Source organism: Tupaia chinensis, unplaced genomic scaffold, assembly GCF_000334495.1.
Source record: "Tupaia chinensis unplaced genomic scaffold, TupChi_1.0 Scaffold000063_1, whole genome shotgun sequence".
Classification (NCBI taxonomy): domain Eukaryota; kingdom Metazoa; phylum Chordata; class Mammalia; order Scandentia; family Tupaiidae; genus Tupaia; species Tupaia belangeri.
Window position 1 is genome coordinate 2,292,812 of NW_006159521.1, and position 14,533 is coordinate 2,307,344.

The 14,533-nt window shown below is 51.5% G+C and overlaps 1 protein-coding gene and 1 pseudogene across 1 annotated transcript in view; both read left to right on the forward strand.

The window, feature by feature from the left end:
• CA12 (carbonic anhydrase 12) overlaps nucleotides 1-14,533 on the forward strand; it is a 58,661-nt gene continuing 44,128 nt past the window's right edge. The window contains exons 1-2 of the mRNA XM_006141752.3: nucleotides 1-124; nucleotides 5,556-5,576. Of these exons, the coding sequence (XP_006141814.1) occupies nucleotides 40-124; nucleotides 5,556-5,576 (106 nt within the window). The 5' untranslated portion in view covers nucleotides 1-39. The remainder of the gene's footprint in view (nucleotides 125-5,555; nucleotides 5,577-14,533) is intronic.
• Nucleotides 11,304-12,698, forward strand: LOC102485651 (60S ribosomal protein L7-like 1 pseudogene; annotated as a pseudogene).

Below are 14,533 nucleotides of genomic sequence, written 5' to 3' on the forward strand. Positions count from 1 at the left end.
TGCGCGGGGAGCGAGAGGGAGCGGGACGGAGCGGCGGAGATGGCCCGGCGCTGCCTGCGCGCGGCCGCCGTCCTCCTGCTGGTGATCTTAAAGGAGCAGCCGTGCCGCCCGGCCCCGCACAACGGTAAAGTTTCCGCTGCTTCTTTCTGAGCAGCCCTGAGCGCCCGGCCCCTCCTGGCAGAGGGTTTCTGGGAGGCTTTCCCCAGAGAGTCAAACTATTCCGGGGAGCCGGGAGGGCGTAGAACCCAATCGCACATGTTGAAGGAAGGATGCTTTGGGGCTCCTTTGGGCTGCACGACTCCGCAGGGTTGAAGCGGGAAACACGCTGTCTTTGTAGAAGTGCTTGGCTGGGATTCGGTGTTCAAATGCGTCCTGATGTCTGAGCACCCCAGGTCTGAGAGGTGGCTCGAGAACTTACTAACCAGGGAGGAGAATGTGAAGGAGGGTTTCAAATGCCGTGGCCCTGGTTGACACTCAGAGAGTGAGAGGTGACTGGCTGCGATGCCCGGGGAGAGTGAGCCTTGCCCAGGCAGAGCCCTCCGGCAGGGGAGCTCCTCTCCAGGGCAGGGGCCCTGTGCCACTCACTTTCCCCACCAAGTCAAAGGGATGGTGCATCGCAGCCGTAATCACTGTTTTTCCCTGAGAGGGCTCTACTTTCCAGAACGTACATGTGTGTGTGTGTGTGTGTGTGTGTGTGTACGTACACACACACACCTTGTTTCTGATTGTAATTAGAGTCCTTAACCCCAAAGGGCTGAAGCCTGAGGGTGCAGCCGTCACTCACCACTCTCACTCCCCACCGGTGGTGGGCAGGGCTGAGGTTGGGGAAGGGATCTGAACAGTGGGCTTAGGTCAGGCCAGAGAATTACCATGGACAGCCAAGGCTGGCTGAATTCATCTTTCGAGTTAATCTTTTGAAACAAACCAGAAAAGGATGCCAAACGTTTGCCTATCATTTGGGTGAGCTCTTTTTTGGGGGGTAGGGGGGTGAGAGGAGGAATGGTGACTTCTGTGAGAGCTCCCTGGGTAACAGAAGGGGGCTGCCCTTGACAGCGTTCACCCCAACTTGGAGAGACGTCTGTGGGTGCCGAAGTTCCTGGTCTGGGGTTGGGTCGAGAAACATTGACAGAAGGATGAAAGGAGAGGATAAGGCTGAAAGGGGTTGTCTGGGGCCAGCAGTGAAGGTGGGAATCATGCTGCTCAGCAGTAGGGGGCTCCCAGCCCTGCTCCTGGAGGCCCCTGGGCTCTGGGGAGGGGGGCAGGCTGGGAGTCCCTGCAGGATGGCTCCTCGCTAGATTCTGCCAGCCTGGCTGGACTGATGTGCTTGGTGTTCTCTCCAACATCCGGTCAGGGTCAGGGAGAAGCAGAAAGACATGGGAGAAGCAGCCACACTGAGTGGAAGTTAGTTTTGAAAACTGCAAACTTGGACATGTACTCCCTTCTCAAGAAAGCTGTGCTGAGACCAAAGATTCACTAGAGAGCTCCTTTCTGTCCCAAGCTGCTGCCAGACAAAGGAGAGAAAAGCCATTCACTGGCTGTGGGTCTTGAAAGCATGCTACTTACTCCCCTCCCTCGGAGCTCTCCTCCCTTCTCCCTCCCCCTGCCCTCCCCGTTCCCCCAGCTGCATCCTCCCCTCCTCCTTGGCCATCCTAGCCCACTACCTCATCTACCCCTCTCCCTGGCCCCTTCCTCTCCTATTCTCCAAGTTTTTACTGCAAGCAGTAGAAACTCCACTCTCACCTTACACTGAGTGGCCAGCCTACCGCTAATTCTAAGAACAGAGGTTTTATTCTGTTCTTTCTCCTGTAGTTTTCTTGGCTAGCAAACTGCCTCTGGGGACAAGGTCAAAGTGTAATCACTGAGACGCAGAATGTCAGTGTGGACCCCAGGTTGGGAGCAGAGGAGGGTCAAGCTGAGCTGTGTGGTCTGCTCTCTGCCTGGAGCAAGTAAACTTCCAGCAGCTGGCTCTGATGCATGTTCCAGAAACATGTTCCAGTCTGGGGTGGGGAGGGAGGGAGGGAGCATAGTAAGGTAAGGTTACATGTTCTGTGGAAAAATCGGTGGCAATCCTAGGGGGCATTTCAGTGGGCTCTGCAGTCTGCTGTGCACGAACCTGCTGTGCCCAAGTGATGGTTACTCAGGGAAGGTTCTAGACCTGGGCAGGAAGCAGGCAGGGTCCTGAACCCCTGACCTGGATCTTGGTAAATACCATTTCCTCAGGGCATTCTCTTCAGGGCATTGTCCCTGCCCAGTGCCAGCTGGGTCTGCAGGTTCTGACAGGCCTGCGGCGGAACCTCCCAAGGCTCCCAGACGGAACTGGTGGCCTTCTTTGGGAAGGAGCCATTGCCCTTGGAGAAGGACCTGCTCTTTCAGGAAACCTCTGAGGCCTGGCCTGGCCTGCCTTGTGGGGTCAATTTAATCCTATTGAGACTCCTGTCCCTGAAACTAGAGGTGGGAGCCAATTCCAAATAAAGCAAACACGCTCACATGTGCACACATGCACATACATGTGCACGCACACTCACGTCTTCCTGAGTTGGGCCTGAGCTGAGGCAGAACCAGGGAGGGCCCTGGTTTTCACCCGATGACCCTTCTGGACTCATTCTCACCCTCATTTCCCCGCCTGTGTTTCCCCAGCCCTCCCATTCTGAGCCCCTGCAAACCTTGCCATTTCTACCCAAAGCACCAAGTCTCAGGGACCAAGGAGGAGGGCAGGGAAGTTTCTCTGGATGCTGCAGCTTGCTTGCTTTCTTTTTAAAAGAATTCTTTATTGTATTTTATTGTTATTATTATTTTTAATTTGCTATAAGATACATGTGTTCACCAGAGACAGGGTGGTAGGGGAGTGAGAAAGCAAGCCACCAGGTCTGGGACTCGAATCACGGCCGACCATGTGAGAGTCCAGCACCAGCTAGCTCTGGACACCACAGCTTTTAACAAGTCCCCAGAGCTGTGTCACCACCTGAGGCCTTAAGGTCCCACCTCTACTCTGCAGCCTTTGTCCCTGAGCTTTCAGAGTAGCATGCTGACGCCAGCTGAGGAGAGCCACATGGGGGGACAGCTCAGCTCAGTGAGCTTTGGGGAGGGGGCTGGGAGGGGGAGGGCATAGTCAGGCTGTGGTCCGTGAAAAGTCCTGGTCAAGGCAAAACTGCTCAGAAGCAAGCAATGTCTTTCTAGTGGCCTCTAGGATCTACCAAGGACAAATTCCCCTGTCACTTGTAAGATTTTGCATCCCCGGCCTCTGCATGACCCAACCACCTCAGTGGCAGTCATCTGGCTTCCTGTGTCTCTGAAACCCATGACTGCGTTGTAACATGAATCCTGCAAACAACGCTGAAGGGAAATGTCTAGAAGAAGGGTCTGACTCCTTCCCTAGCTTGGTTTTAAGGCGATGCTTCTTCGCTTCTCTTCATCATTGTTTCAGTTACATCGTTCGAGGGGCAGTCACACACAAAGCTGGCTTCCCCTTAGTTCTGAATGTCATCATCCAGTTGCTGATTTAGAGGAGGTTAACCTTGAGACTTACCTCCCCTTGCATCCATGGCAGTACCCAGAGGATTTGTGGGCCTTCTGAAATCGATGGTACATGAAATGTGGCTACGATTATGGGGGAAAGGTCCACAGTACTTACCAGACACTCTGAGGGGTCTGGGCTCCTCTGCCTGCTACTCTAAAGATTAGGAAGGGGACCCTAAGATTCCTTACATTCATGAGACAGAATGCCAAGTGTGGAATCTTCTTACCAGGCATGGGATTTGGGCAGGTCACTTCACTTCAGTAGACTTTCATGGCCCAAGAGACCTAAATTCTTCCCTCCAAAGTGGGTGTCCAAAACTAATGTCTAAACCTAAGAAAATAAACAAAAAGAAGCAATCTAAACATATTTTATAGAGATATAGAAATAATAAAAGAATCATTTAAAAATCATTTGGGAGGCTTGACGGTAACACAGTAGTTAAATGCAACACTCTGTGAGGGAGACCCAGCCAGGAAGGTTCTGGGTTCAGGCTGGAGACCTCTCTGAGTGTGCCAGGCACCTGCGCCCATGATCCAGGCTGGCTGAGGCTGAGGGCGGGTCACAGCGTGGAAGTTCCAAGGGGCACTGTCTCTCTGACCATGAAACAAATAAATAAAACCAAAGCGTTCAAAGTGCTTGCCCTAGGAAGCAGATAAATGACTAGGAAGTGTCAGAGGACTGATATTTTTGTTAAACTATGTGCAAGTTTAATTGGATAAAAATCGCCTATTAAATTTGAAAGTTAAAATGAACTAAAAATGCAGGCGAAGAAATGAGTCAGAGGCAGGAATGAAGGACGTGGACTGGGAGGTGGTAGGTGACTCCCATTGTATTCCTGGCAGAACTTCTCCTACACGTCCCTGCCACCCGGAACTCCAACTCACATGAGGGTGGCAGTTCCCTCAAAGAAAAAATGTTGTCCTTTTCAGGTTAGTTTTCTCCTCTTTTTTTTTTTTTTTTTTTTTTCTCTTTAATTTGCCAGAGGGTATGTGTGCATGCTGGAGAGAGACAGAGAATGAGAAAAGGACAGAGAGAGGGAAAGTGAGAATAGTAACACCACTACAGTCCCTTCTCCTCCATGTATTGGGTCACTGGAAAAGTCATGACATATTTTTCTACGCAAAAATGTATCACGACTTTTTTGATGACCCAACATTTCTCCCTCGGTTCAGGATTTGGGGCGCGCACACACATGTGCCCAGCACGTTTCTCAAGCCCCAGGTCTGAGACTCAAACTGCCCAGTCGGCCATGTGGGGTCCAGCTCAGGTGACCACCAGGCCATGGGCTAGCCATTTTTCCCCCCTTCTTTTAAGTTGCAGTAAGAGAGAGAGGGAGAAAGATGGAGAGAGCGAGAGAGGCATTTTGACAGGGTCTCCCAGTTGGCTAGGATTACCGACATATCCCGCTGTGCCTGGCCTGTTCAGGTTGGTCTGGAAACAAAACCCAGGTTCCCCGTATGGCCCCAGCCACATGAATTGGAGTCTACTGCTTACAGCACTGCGGCTGGGCCCTTTTTCCTCTTTGTGCCCTGGCATGAACTGTTCTCCAGGATCTGCTAAGTGAAAAAAAAGCAAAATGCAAGACAGTGTTTATAGTATGCCAACATGTGACTGGGAACAGGGGGAGGGGATATAAATACATGTGTGTGGCCCTTCTACGAAGGCTTACTACCGTCAGGTGGAGACAGGGAGTGAGGAGGAGATTTCACTGTATGTACCTGTTGGCTTTTGGTTTGTGAGCCACGTGAAGTTACTTCCTATCAGATAATAAAGATTAGCTTGACTAAGGTGTCTGGAAGGGGTCTAGTCAAGAAGCCTCCTCCTGAGTCCGTGAGCCTCACGTGAACCCACTGCCCTGCACGGCCATCTGGAGCACAGTTGTTCTGAGAAACTCTTGTTCTGATGCTGGCTCAGAGAAACTTATAGATTCTGGGCATGGACTTTCTTTTCAATCTCAGTCATTTCAAAAGAAAATCTGCAGTGTTCTCCTAATCCATTCAGTTCCACTGTACTCACTTGCTTTGTTTTGTTCTTGCAGAATCCAAGTGGACCTACTTGGGTAAGTACAGATTTTAAATACTTGTTTGGGGGGAGATGGCTGTATTTAATGGAAACCTGAAAACTTTGTGCTCTCAGGAGGGTATTTTGGGGGGATGTTATTGAAAGAGGGGATGAAGTCACCCCCAGAGAACAATCTCACGCGTGTCGTAGTCTGCACTTTCTCCGTCAGGCGTGTCTGCTCCGTGCACTTGAACTGAGGATTGTGGAAAGGTTTCCAGCTTCCTGCAGGATTTCTATCAGACCTCCAGGTACCTCGAGAGGGCAAGGGCCCTGGGCAGGAGAGAGCCTTCCTCACTCACAGGACATTTATCCTACAATAAACAAAGAATCAAGAATAAAGAGCTCCTTTCTGAAAGGTTGGCTCAGGCCCCGGAACTTAAGCTGTCAGTGTGTCTCGAATTAACTTCTTGTTGCCATGTTTGTAAGCAAGCGCTAGACAAGGAGGTGACGGTCAGTCCTTGGTGAAAGAGGACTACCTGGGGCCAGCAGGTGGTGTGGTGGTGAAGGCATTGGACTCCCACATGGCCAACCATGATTCAAGTCCCGGACCTGGCTTGCTTTCTCACTTTCCCTCTCTCTTTCTCTCTCTCTGGTGAGCACACATGCCCTATAGAAAATTTTATAAAATAATTTAAAATATTTAAAATAAATAAAATAATTTTTAAAAATTAAATAAAATAATTCTTAATAAAAGAAAAAGGAAATGCTTGTCTTAAATGGAGAGAGGAGCGACACAGCGTGCCACTCCTGGGGGACTGGGTCGGGTGCACGTTAGAGGGCGCGCTAGCCGCCTCTGGCAGAGGGCCAGATAAGGAGCCGGAAGTCAGCTCAGCAGGAGTGTTGCAGTGAATTGGAAATTTGGTCACGGGCTGGGGTAGGAACAGGAAGCCAGACCCGCTGGTTCTCTGGCAAGCACAGGGATATGAATGTCTTAGAAGGAACAGAGTCAGTCACAGAAGACACACAGATAGGCCCATCACGGTCAGCAGGAGGCACAGCAGGCATTGGGAGCAAGCCCAGGAGGCCAGCATTAAAGCCAGGGGAAGCAGCGGCTGTGGGGATGGTGGTGGGCAGGGCAGTTGATCACTACCATGGAAGCACAGTCCAGAGAAAGGTCTGACCCGGATTTGCAAAGCCTAGCCTTTGGATGTTCAGCAGCCTGGGAGGCATAGTTACTCAATCAACAGCTGCCTAGGGGCCAAGGTCCCCTTGCACTGAGGCTCCGTTATTACTAACATCCCTCCAGCCTTTATTATGTGCAAGGCACATGGCTAAGTGGGTGGGTAATTAGAGGTCACAATTCAAAGCAGAATGTAGCAGGTAATGATAGCAGAGGATAAATCAATGGCTCAGTGCTCTAATTGCCCTAGGAGGAGAGTGCTAGGGCTGGACGGTTAAGGAAGGCTTCCTGGGGGATTGCCCTAGGAGGAGAGTGCTAGGGCTGGACAGTTAACAAAGGCTTCCTAGGGCAGGAAGGCTTTCACCTGGGCCTTAGACGAGGGGAAGATTCAGAGAAGGAGGGAATGCTGTTGACCAAGCACATGGAGAAGTGTTTATGGGAGAAGTGGGCTCCCAGGTCACAAAGATGGATTGGCAAACAAGCAGGGGAGGAAGGCAGGCCTCTCCCGTGGTGTCTTTCCTGGAGGGGGACGGGAGCACCGCTGTGTTTTAGGAAGAATAACGTGTGGTGGGAGACGGAGGGGAAAGGACAGAAGGGAAACCTGCTCCATGTCTCCACCTCTGGTTTACAGTGATGGCAGTGAGAGGGAGGGACGGGGCTGGCGAGACCCTGACAGAGAGGAGTTGACAGTCTGGCGCAGGGCCCTGGGGCGGGTTCTGGGTGTGGGAGGTGGCAGGCATGGAAACGAGTGGGACTTGGGTTCCGGCCATCATTGCGTACGATCCTCACGAAGCCACCCAAGCCTTCTGGGTCTCCCCTTCCCCTCTGTAACCTGGAGGAGGGGTCGTCTAGATCAGTGTTTCTCAAACTATGCCTGGGTCACCCACATCGGGACAGCTTGGAATGCTTTACAAAAACACAGGTTTTGGGGTCTCAGCCTGGACGTGGGGGAGACAGGAAGCCTGAAAACCCTGTATTTTTAATGCACTTTCCAAGTGATTCCTATGCACACTCCGTTAGAGGCCTGCCGACCTGGTGGTCCCCGAGACCTTTCTAGCCCAGTGTACTGGCCTTGCCGGAACAGCAGAAGCAAACTGAGTCACTCAGGGCTCCCTGCCTCTGCCGTAGTCCCCTGTGCAGAATGGGGGGCCGGGGGTTACAGGGCACGGAGAGTCAATGTGTGGAGGTACAGGGGAAAATCGTAACTGCACTTAGTCAGGACACATGTTCTCCAAGGGAGGGCTCCTCCCTGCAGCTGGATCGCCGGGTCCAGAAGAGCTCGTCCTGCCCACACTTGGGCTGGCCATCTGGCCCCGACCTGCACAACTGGAGCAGCTCTCTGCTGAGGAAGCAGAGGGCAGAGTCTAAAGATGCACAGAAGTGCACGGGGTAAGCACAAAGGCAAATCTGGTTTTTATTAGTGACATGGACACACGTGATGGACAGTCAGCTCTCAGCGGGGACGGAGGGAGGACAGAGGGCAGTTAGGGAGGCAGACGGGTCCAGGCCAGTAGCTAGCACCTGTGCTCAGAGTCGAGCAGGTAAATAGAGGGCCCAGCTCAGGGGCCAGGTGAAAACAAGCGTCCACGGGGCCACCCTGCGTGGGACAAGTACACACATGGCATGTGCTGGTTTCCCAGGGAGCGGAGTTGGGTTTCTCTGCACGTAGACACTGCTGAGTCATCCTGCTCCCGGGCCTCCTGCTGTCTGATGCACATGGTAGGACTTCTAGAAGGACATGCAAAGTCTGCCCCTTCCCGCAGCTCTGAGTCACATGCTGACCTCACTGAGGGCCCCCTGGGCAAGGAGGACCATCTGACAGCCAAGAAGGGGCCAGCCCTACCCCTCTGCCCACCCACCGCCCTCCCTCCAGGGGCTGAAGCAGCAGCTGGATATCTGCTGGCTTTAGAGTTGCTAAGACTCCAAGAGAGAGGACGGGGATGTGAACCCCCGAAGTGACCCCCACCCAATCCACTGGAAATCAGCTCCAGATCGGCCTTGTTGAGTTCAGGCAGCTTCCCCTGCTCTGAACTGGAGGATGACCGTAAGTCAGGTTGTCCTGTGAGCGGACAAACTCCAGCCTGCAAAAGTGAATCTAAGTCAGGCCAACAGGTGGCGCGGTGGTTAAGGTGTTGGACTCCCACATGCCTGACTACAGTTCCAGACCTGGATCTGGTGGCTTGCTTTCTCACTTTCCCTCTCTCTCTCTTGCTCTCACTCTCACTCTCTCTCCTCACTCTCTCGCTCTCTCTCGCTCTCTGCCATAGCTTCCTGGGCAGAATTGGGGGGGGGTGGTTTACAGGGCACGGAGAGGCCATGTGTGAAGGTGTAGGGGCAAATCACAAGTGCACTTAGTCAGAACAAGTGTCCCCCGAGGGAGAGCTGTCTCTCCCTGGTGAGCACATGTGCCTATAGCAAATTGTAAAATGATAATAAAATATAATAATTCAAAACCAAACAAACAAACAAAAACAAAAACGTGAGTCTGTGTTGCCAAGAGTCATAATAGCAGGCCCCTGTGGGGTCGGGGAGACGGGTGGGAGGCCGTGGGAGGACAGAGGGTGTGCCCGTCACGGTCCATTCCCTGACGGGGGTACTGTGTTCTGTGTGTGGAAACACATCAAGCCATTCTCTTCTTCTACATGCACTTTTCTGTATGTGTCACTGATATATTCATAGAAGAGTTCAAAAATTCACTAGCTTTCTCCACCTTAATAAACAAGACGCCTCCATGTGTTCAGAACAACAGAGCCATCAGAAAAGACTGACTCTATTGGAACTAACAACACAGGAACACCCATGTGAGCCGAGCACGGGCCGGGCGCTCCACCCCAGTGATGTCGGGCATTGGTTCGGTGCTCCTCGGATGTGAGCTAGTAGAAAAACAGACCTACACCAGTGTGTGCTGGAGTGCAGAAGTAAGCCAGCCTCCGAGATGGGACGGCCGGGGAACACGGACGCAGAGCCCTCCTGGAAGGTGGGCAACTCCAGCCTCCCTGGAGTCCCAGCCCCCCATCCTGGTGCAGAGAACTCTGAGAGGGGGTGCTGTGGCTGGGGGTATCAGATGCTGGCTGCAGCTGCTCACTGGTCCTCCTGCTCAGCTCTGGCAGGTGTCAGGGTGACCCAGGCACTGCCATGCATTCCCCACACCCTGTTCTTTCTCCACCCCCGGTTCCTCTCCCAGACCTGGTCCTCCGCCTTCAGCAGTTTCTGGGCCACTCGCAGTGACGCTGCGGTGAAGCTGAAGCCACGTGGGAAGATCTGGGTCTGCATCCCGAGGTCCCCTGTGCACACAGGGAGTCTGCACATGCCTGTGATCCTGGCGGGCTGAGGCTGGGGAGGGTCATGGCATGAAGACCTGGTTGGGGATGCCTGTCTCTGACACTTTCTCATGGAGGAAAGAGATAAACACACCTTAACAAAAGAAGAGGCAATTCCTTTGGGCACCAGGAGGGATCCCCACTGGGCAAACCTCACTCCCAGGTGCTCCAGGCCCTGTTCCCTCCACTCTGTCCTGCATCTGCAGGAATATGGAGATGCTACAGACAAACTTCTCCTGAGGCGCTGGACAGTCTTTCCAGCCTTTTCCCAAATCCCAAGAATTAGCAATAGAAGTGTAAGGCATGGAAAGAGGCTAGGAAGAAAACTGTTTGCTCTCTACCCATGTGCAGCAATAAAGGCAGAGTGTGACCCCGTGCTTGATCTGGAGCATAAAAAGCAGCGCTGAAGGGAGAGCTTAAAACGGCGACAGGGAGCATGCGCCATCGTCATCAAAGGGCCGATTTAATGGAGAGGCTCAGCCAACTCCAGACACCCCAGTGACATCTCCCCACTCCTAGCTGCCATCCCGAGGACCTGTAAGAGGCTCAAGCACTCCTAGACAGTGAAAGAAGGGGAGACGTGTTTTCCACACCAGGAATTGTCGCTGTCTCCGTGCCAGTTACTCAACCTGTCTGTCATTCCAGCTACTCCTGACCGAAGTTGTGCCGTTGAGGGTCTGTTTAGATGTAGTTACTTCTCTCCTTCCCTGGGACGCAGAATTGGGATGTGGGTCCTGGAAGAACTTGGCCTGTGCCTCCTAAACACCTGCACATCCGTGTTCACAGCTCATCTGACCAGGGAAGACCGGAAAGACAGGGAAGCTAGTGCCCGTTCCTGAAGGCAGGCATGACGGCATGGGCAGGGAGAAGGGGAAAGTGCAGATCCAGAACCAGGCAGACCTCCGAGGAAATATCCACTCAGCTGCCTTGTGGCCGGCTGGCCTGAAGAACATAACTTAACCTGGGCCCGAGTTCCTTGCTATAAAATGAGAGGAGCAGCATCCAGCCCAGTAGTTCCCCAAGTGTGGTCCCCGGACCAGTGGCCTTGGTGTCACCCGGGGCCCCACGTACCCTGTTAGAAATGGACATTTCAGTACCAGCACCACAAAGATGACAGAGCAGGGGCAAAGGAAAAAGTTCCCTTTGGTTCCAGAAACTCTCCTGGAAAAGAGAGAGGCATGGGAAACCCTCAAAGCTGTCCAAGAAAAGCAAGCATTTTGGGCAAGGAACGAGCAGAAGAAAGAAAGGACTCCGGCTTAAGAGGGTCTGTTTAGATGTAGTTACTTCTCTCCTTCCCTGGGACGCAGAATTGGGATGTGGGTCCTGGAAGAACTTGGCCTGTGCCTCCTAAACACCTGCACATCCGTGTTCACAGCTCATCTGACCAGGGAAGACCGGAAAGACAGGGAAGCTAGTGCCCGTTCCTGAAGGCAGGCATGACGGCATGGGCAGGGAGAAGGGGAAAGTGCAGATCCAGAACCAGGCAGACCTCCGAGGAAATATCCACTCAGCTGCCTTGTGGCCGGCTGGCCTGAAGAACATAACTTAACCTGGGCCCGAGTTCCTTGCTATAAAATGAGAGGAGCAGCATCCAGCCCAGTAGTTCCCCAAGTGTGGTCCCCGGACCAGTGGCCTTGGTGTCACCCGGGGCCCCACGTACCCTGTTAGAAATGGACATTTCAGTACCAGCACCACAAAGATGACAGAGCAGGGGCAAAGGAAAAAGTTCCCTTTGGTTCCAGAAACTCTCCTGGAAAAGAGAGAGGCATGGGAAACCCTCAAAGCTGTCCAAGAAAAGCAAGCATTTTGGGCAAGGAACGAGCAGAAGAAAGAAAGGACTCCGGCTTAAGCGACTGGAATCGTTCTTAAATGATTCCTGGCAGCAGCAGCGTGACGTGGTAGGTCTCAGACAGCTAGGAGGGAAACCTCCTGCCTCGGCAGTGCCGGATAAACCTGCATTGGCCTTCGTCGTGCACGTCAACAGGACTGACGGGGTGTGCTCCGTGGTGCAGAAGTCCGTGGCAAGACTGCGTCTAAAGAAAATTTTCAGTGTTTTTGTCAAAGTCACTCCCCCAAAGCCTAAAAATGCTGGGAGTAGTGGAACCTTAAGTGATTCGGAGATTTCCAAATCTGAAATCTGTCCGAGAACTCATCTTGAAACGTGGACAAGCCCAGGTCAAGAATAAGACCATCCCTCCAATGGACAGCGCCATGGCTGAGGAGCATCTAGGGAGGTTTGGTGCCATTTGTTTAGAAGACCTCGTTCAGGAAATTGCCTTCCTGGGGAAGTATTTCCAGGATATCTCATGTTTCTTGAGGTCTTTTCACATTTTGGTAGCCCATCATGCCACCAAGAACCAAGTGGGCTTCCTCAAGGAGATGGGTCACCTGGCTCCTGGGGGACCCATCACTCAGCTCATCCGCCAGCTGAACAGACCCAGAATGTCTACAAGTGCAGTGTGTTGGAAGCGTGTGTATGTTCATGACAGGCTCCTCTCACCACAACCTCGTTATAAAGAAAAAGTCCAGCATTTTCCACGTTGACACTGCCTTCTCTGAAACCGGTACATGCCACGGAGAAAGGAACCCTGCTTCATCGCATCTATCCTGGGCTGTAAAGGTGGCGAATGAACAACCCAGACGTGTACGAGGCTCTCCAAGACTCCCACAAGAATGGACCAAGCCCAGAGCATACTTGAAACTCAAGGCTCTAGGGCCCTGTTTTGAAAAGACTTAAAATACAGTTGAGAAGAAGTTTAAAAAAAAAAAAAAAAGCTCAGTTGACTCTACCATGACATTATGTGCAACTTTTTGACAGCTTAGAGAGCTCTCAGACGTGACGGGCTCCCGGTGTATCTGATGGCTCTGTGTCTAGCCTGCAACTGTCTTAGTCTTTCTCTCTATCTCAGCATTTGGGAAAGGACCCCTTTGTCAGGAAGACATGTACATACTCAAAATTTCGCTTGGAATTTTAGGGTATTCAGAGACCCTTTTTAGGGACCTCTGTACCTTATATGAGAAAGTCTTGGGGCCAGTGGGTGGCATGGTGGTTGAGGCACTGAATCCCACATGGCTGACCGAGGTTCGACTCCTGGACCTGGAGGTTTGCTTTTTCCCTTTCCTTCTCTTTCTCTCTGTGTCTCTCTCTGGTAAGTGCATATGCCCTATAGCAAATTTTAAAATAATAATAAATAAAATTAAATAAATAATTCTTAAAACAAACAAAACAAAACAAAAAAGAAAGCAAGCCCTGCTGGAAAGAAAGAAAGAAAGAAAGAAAGAAAGTCCTGCTGGTACCAGGCTTGGTCACCAGGCCCTGATCTTGCTAGTCTCCTGTTCTGTGCCTGGGAGCACACACCTTTCCAAGGCAGCTTTTTACCTTCGATCCTATCTGCAGTTTTCTCTTAGAACACAGTGGCAAGTTGTCTTACCCCCTGTACCGTCTATAACTCTGGAGGTGCCCAACACCCCCCACCCCCATGAATTTCCTGGTTTCCTTAATTATCAGCTGTTCCCTTAAAACCCAGATCTGGAAGGAGTAAACCATTGTCTTGGTTTAGCCTGGGTGAATCGGCGTCCCAGGCTCCAGGCAAGCAGCGTGGCTAAACCATTTCCCTTTCATAATCTGGACTCCTGCAGTCCTCTTCTCCCTACTGGCAGTGACAGAGTAGGCCAGCAACCAGGGTTCTGGCCGTGTTCATGCTGGGAAAGTGGGTCTACTGCTCCTGGTTTTCTGTGTCTGCCGTACGTGGGCCTTCCCTCTGCGCCCTTCACTCAGCTGCCTCAGTGAGCCGGCTCAGGTTGGTGAGGATGTGCCAGGCTGAGGCCAGACCTGGAAACATGCTTAACCATTGAGTTCCCTGCTCCTTTCAGGCCATCTAGGCTGCAATTTTGGCTCAGGGGCCCTCAAACATAGCTATGAAATTTACAGGAATAACAATGCCTTAAAGTGTACCAGGTTATGAGATAGTTAATTAGGTTGACTGGCCTCAGAGTTAAATTGCCAAGAATAGATGTTACTCTTTCACTGTAAAGCAATGTGAGATCAGATTTTTTTTTAAATTATATTTAATTTCTTACTTTTTTAAAAAATTTGCTATAGGGTACTTAAGCTCACCAGAGAGAGAAGAGAGAAAGTGAGAAAGCAAGTTTCCAGGTCCAGGACTCGAATCCTGGTGCGCTATGTGGACGTCCAGCGCCTTCATCACCATGCCACCTGCTGACCTTGAGATCATTTAAAAATGATGTATTATCAGTCGTGGGAAAACAGTTATGGATGTGTGCCTGGGGCTTGCCTCCAGATCCGTCCTATAAATATGGGAACAGCGTTTCACTCATGCCTGTAAATTTCATCTGCCTCACATTGTTATTAAAAGAATTCATTTAGAATTTTATATAAATAAAAGGGGTTATAAAAAGAAAAAGAATTGTACATTCTTAAATAAATAAAAGGGGTTATAAAAAGAAAAAGAAAAGTACATTCTCAGCTCCATTCCAGGTATACCTGCTAATCAG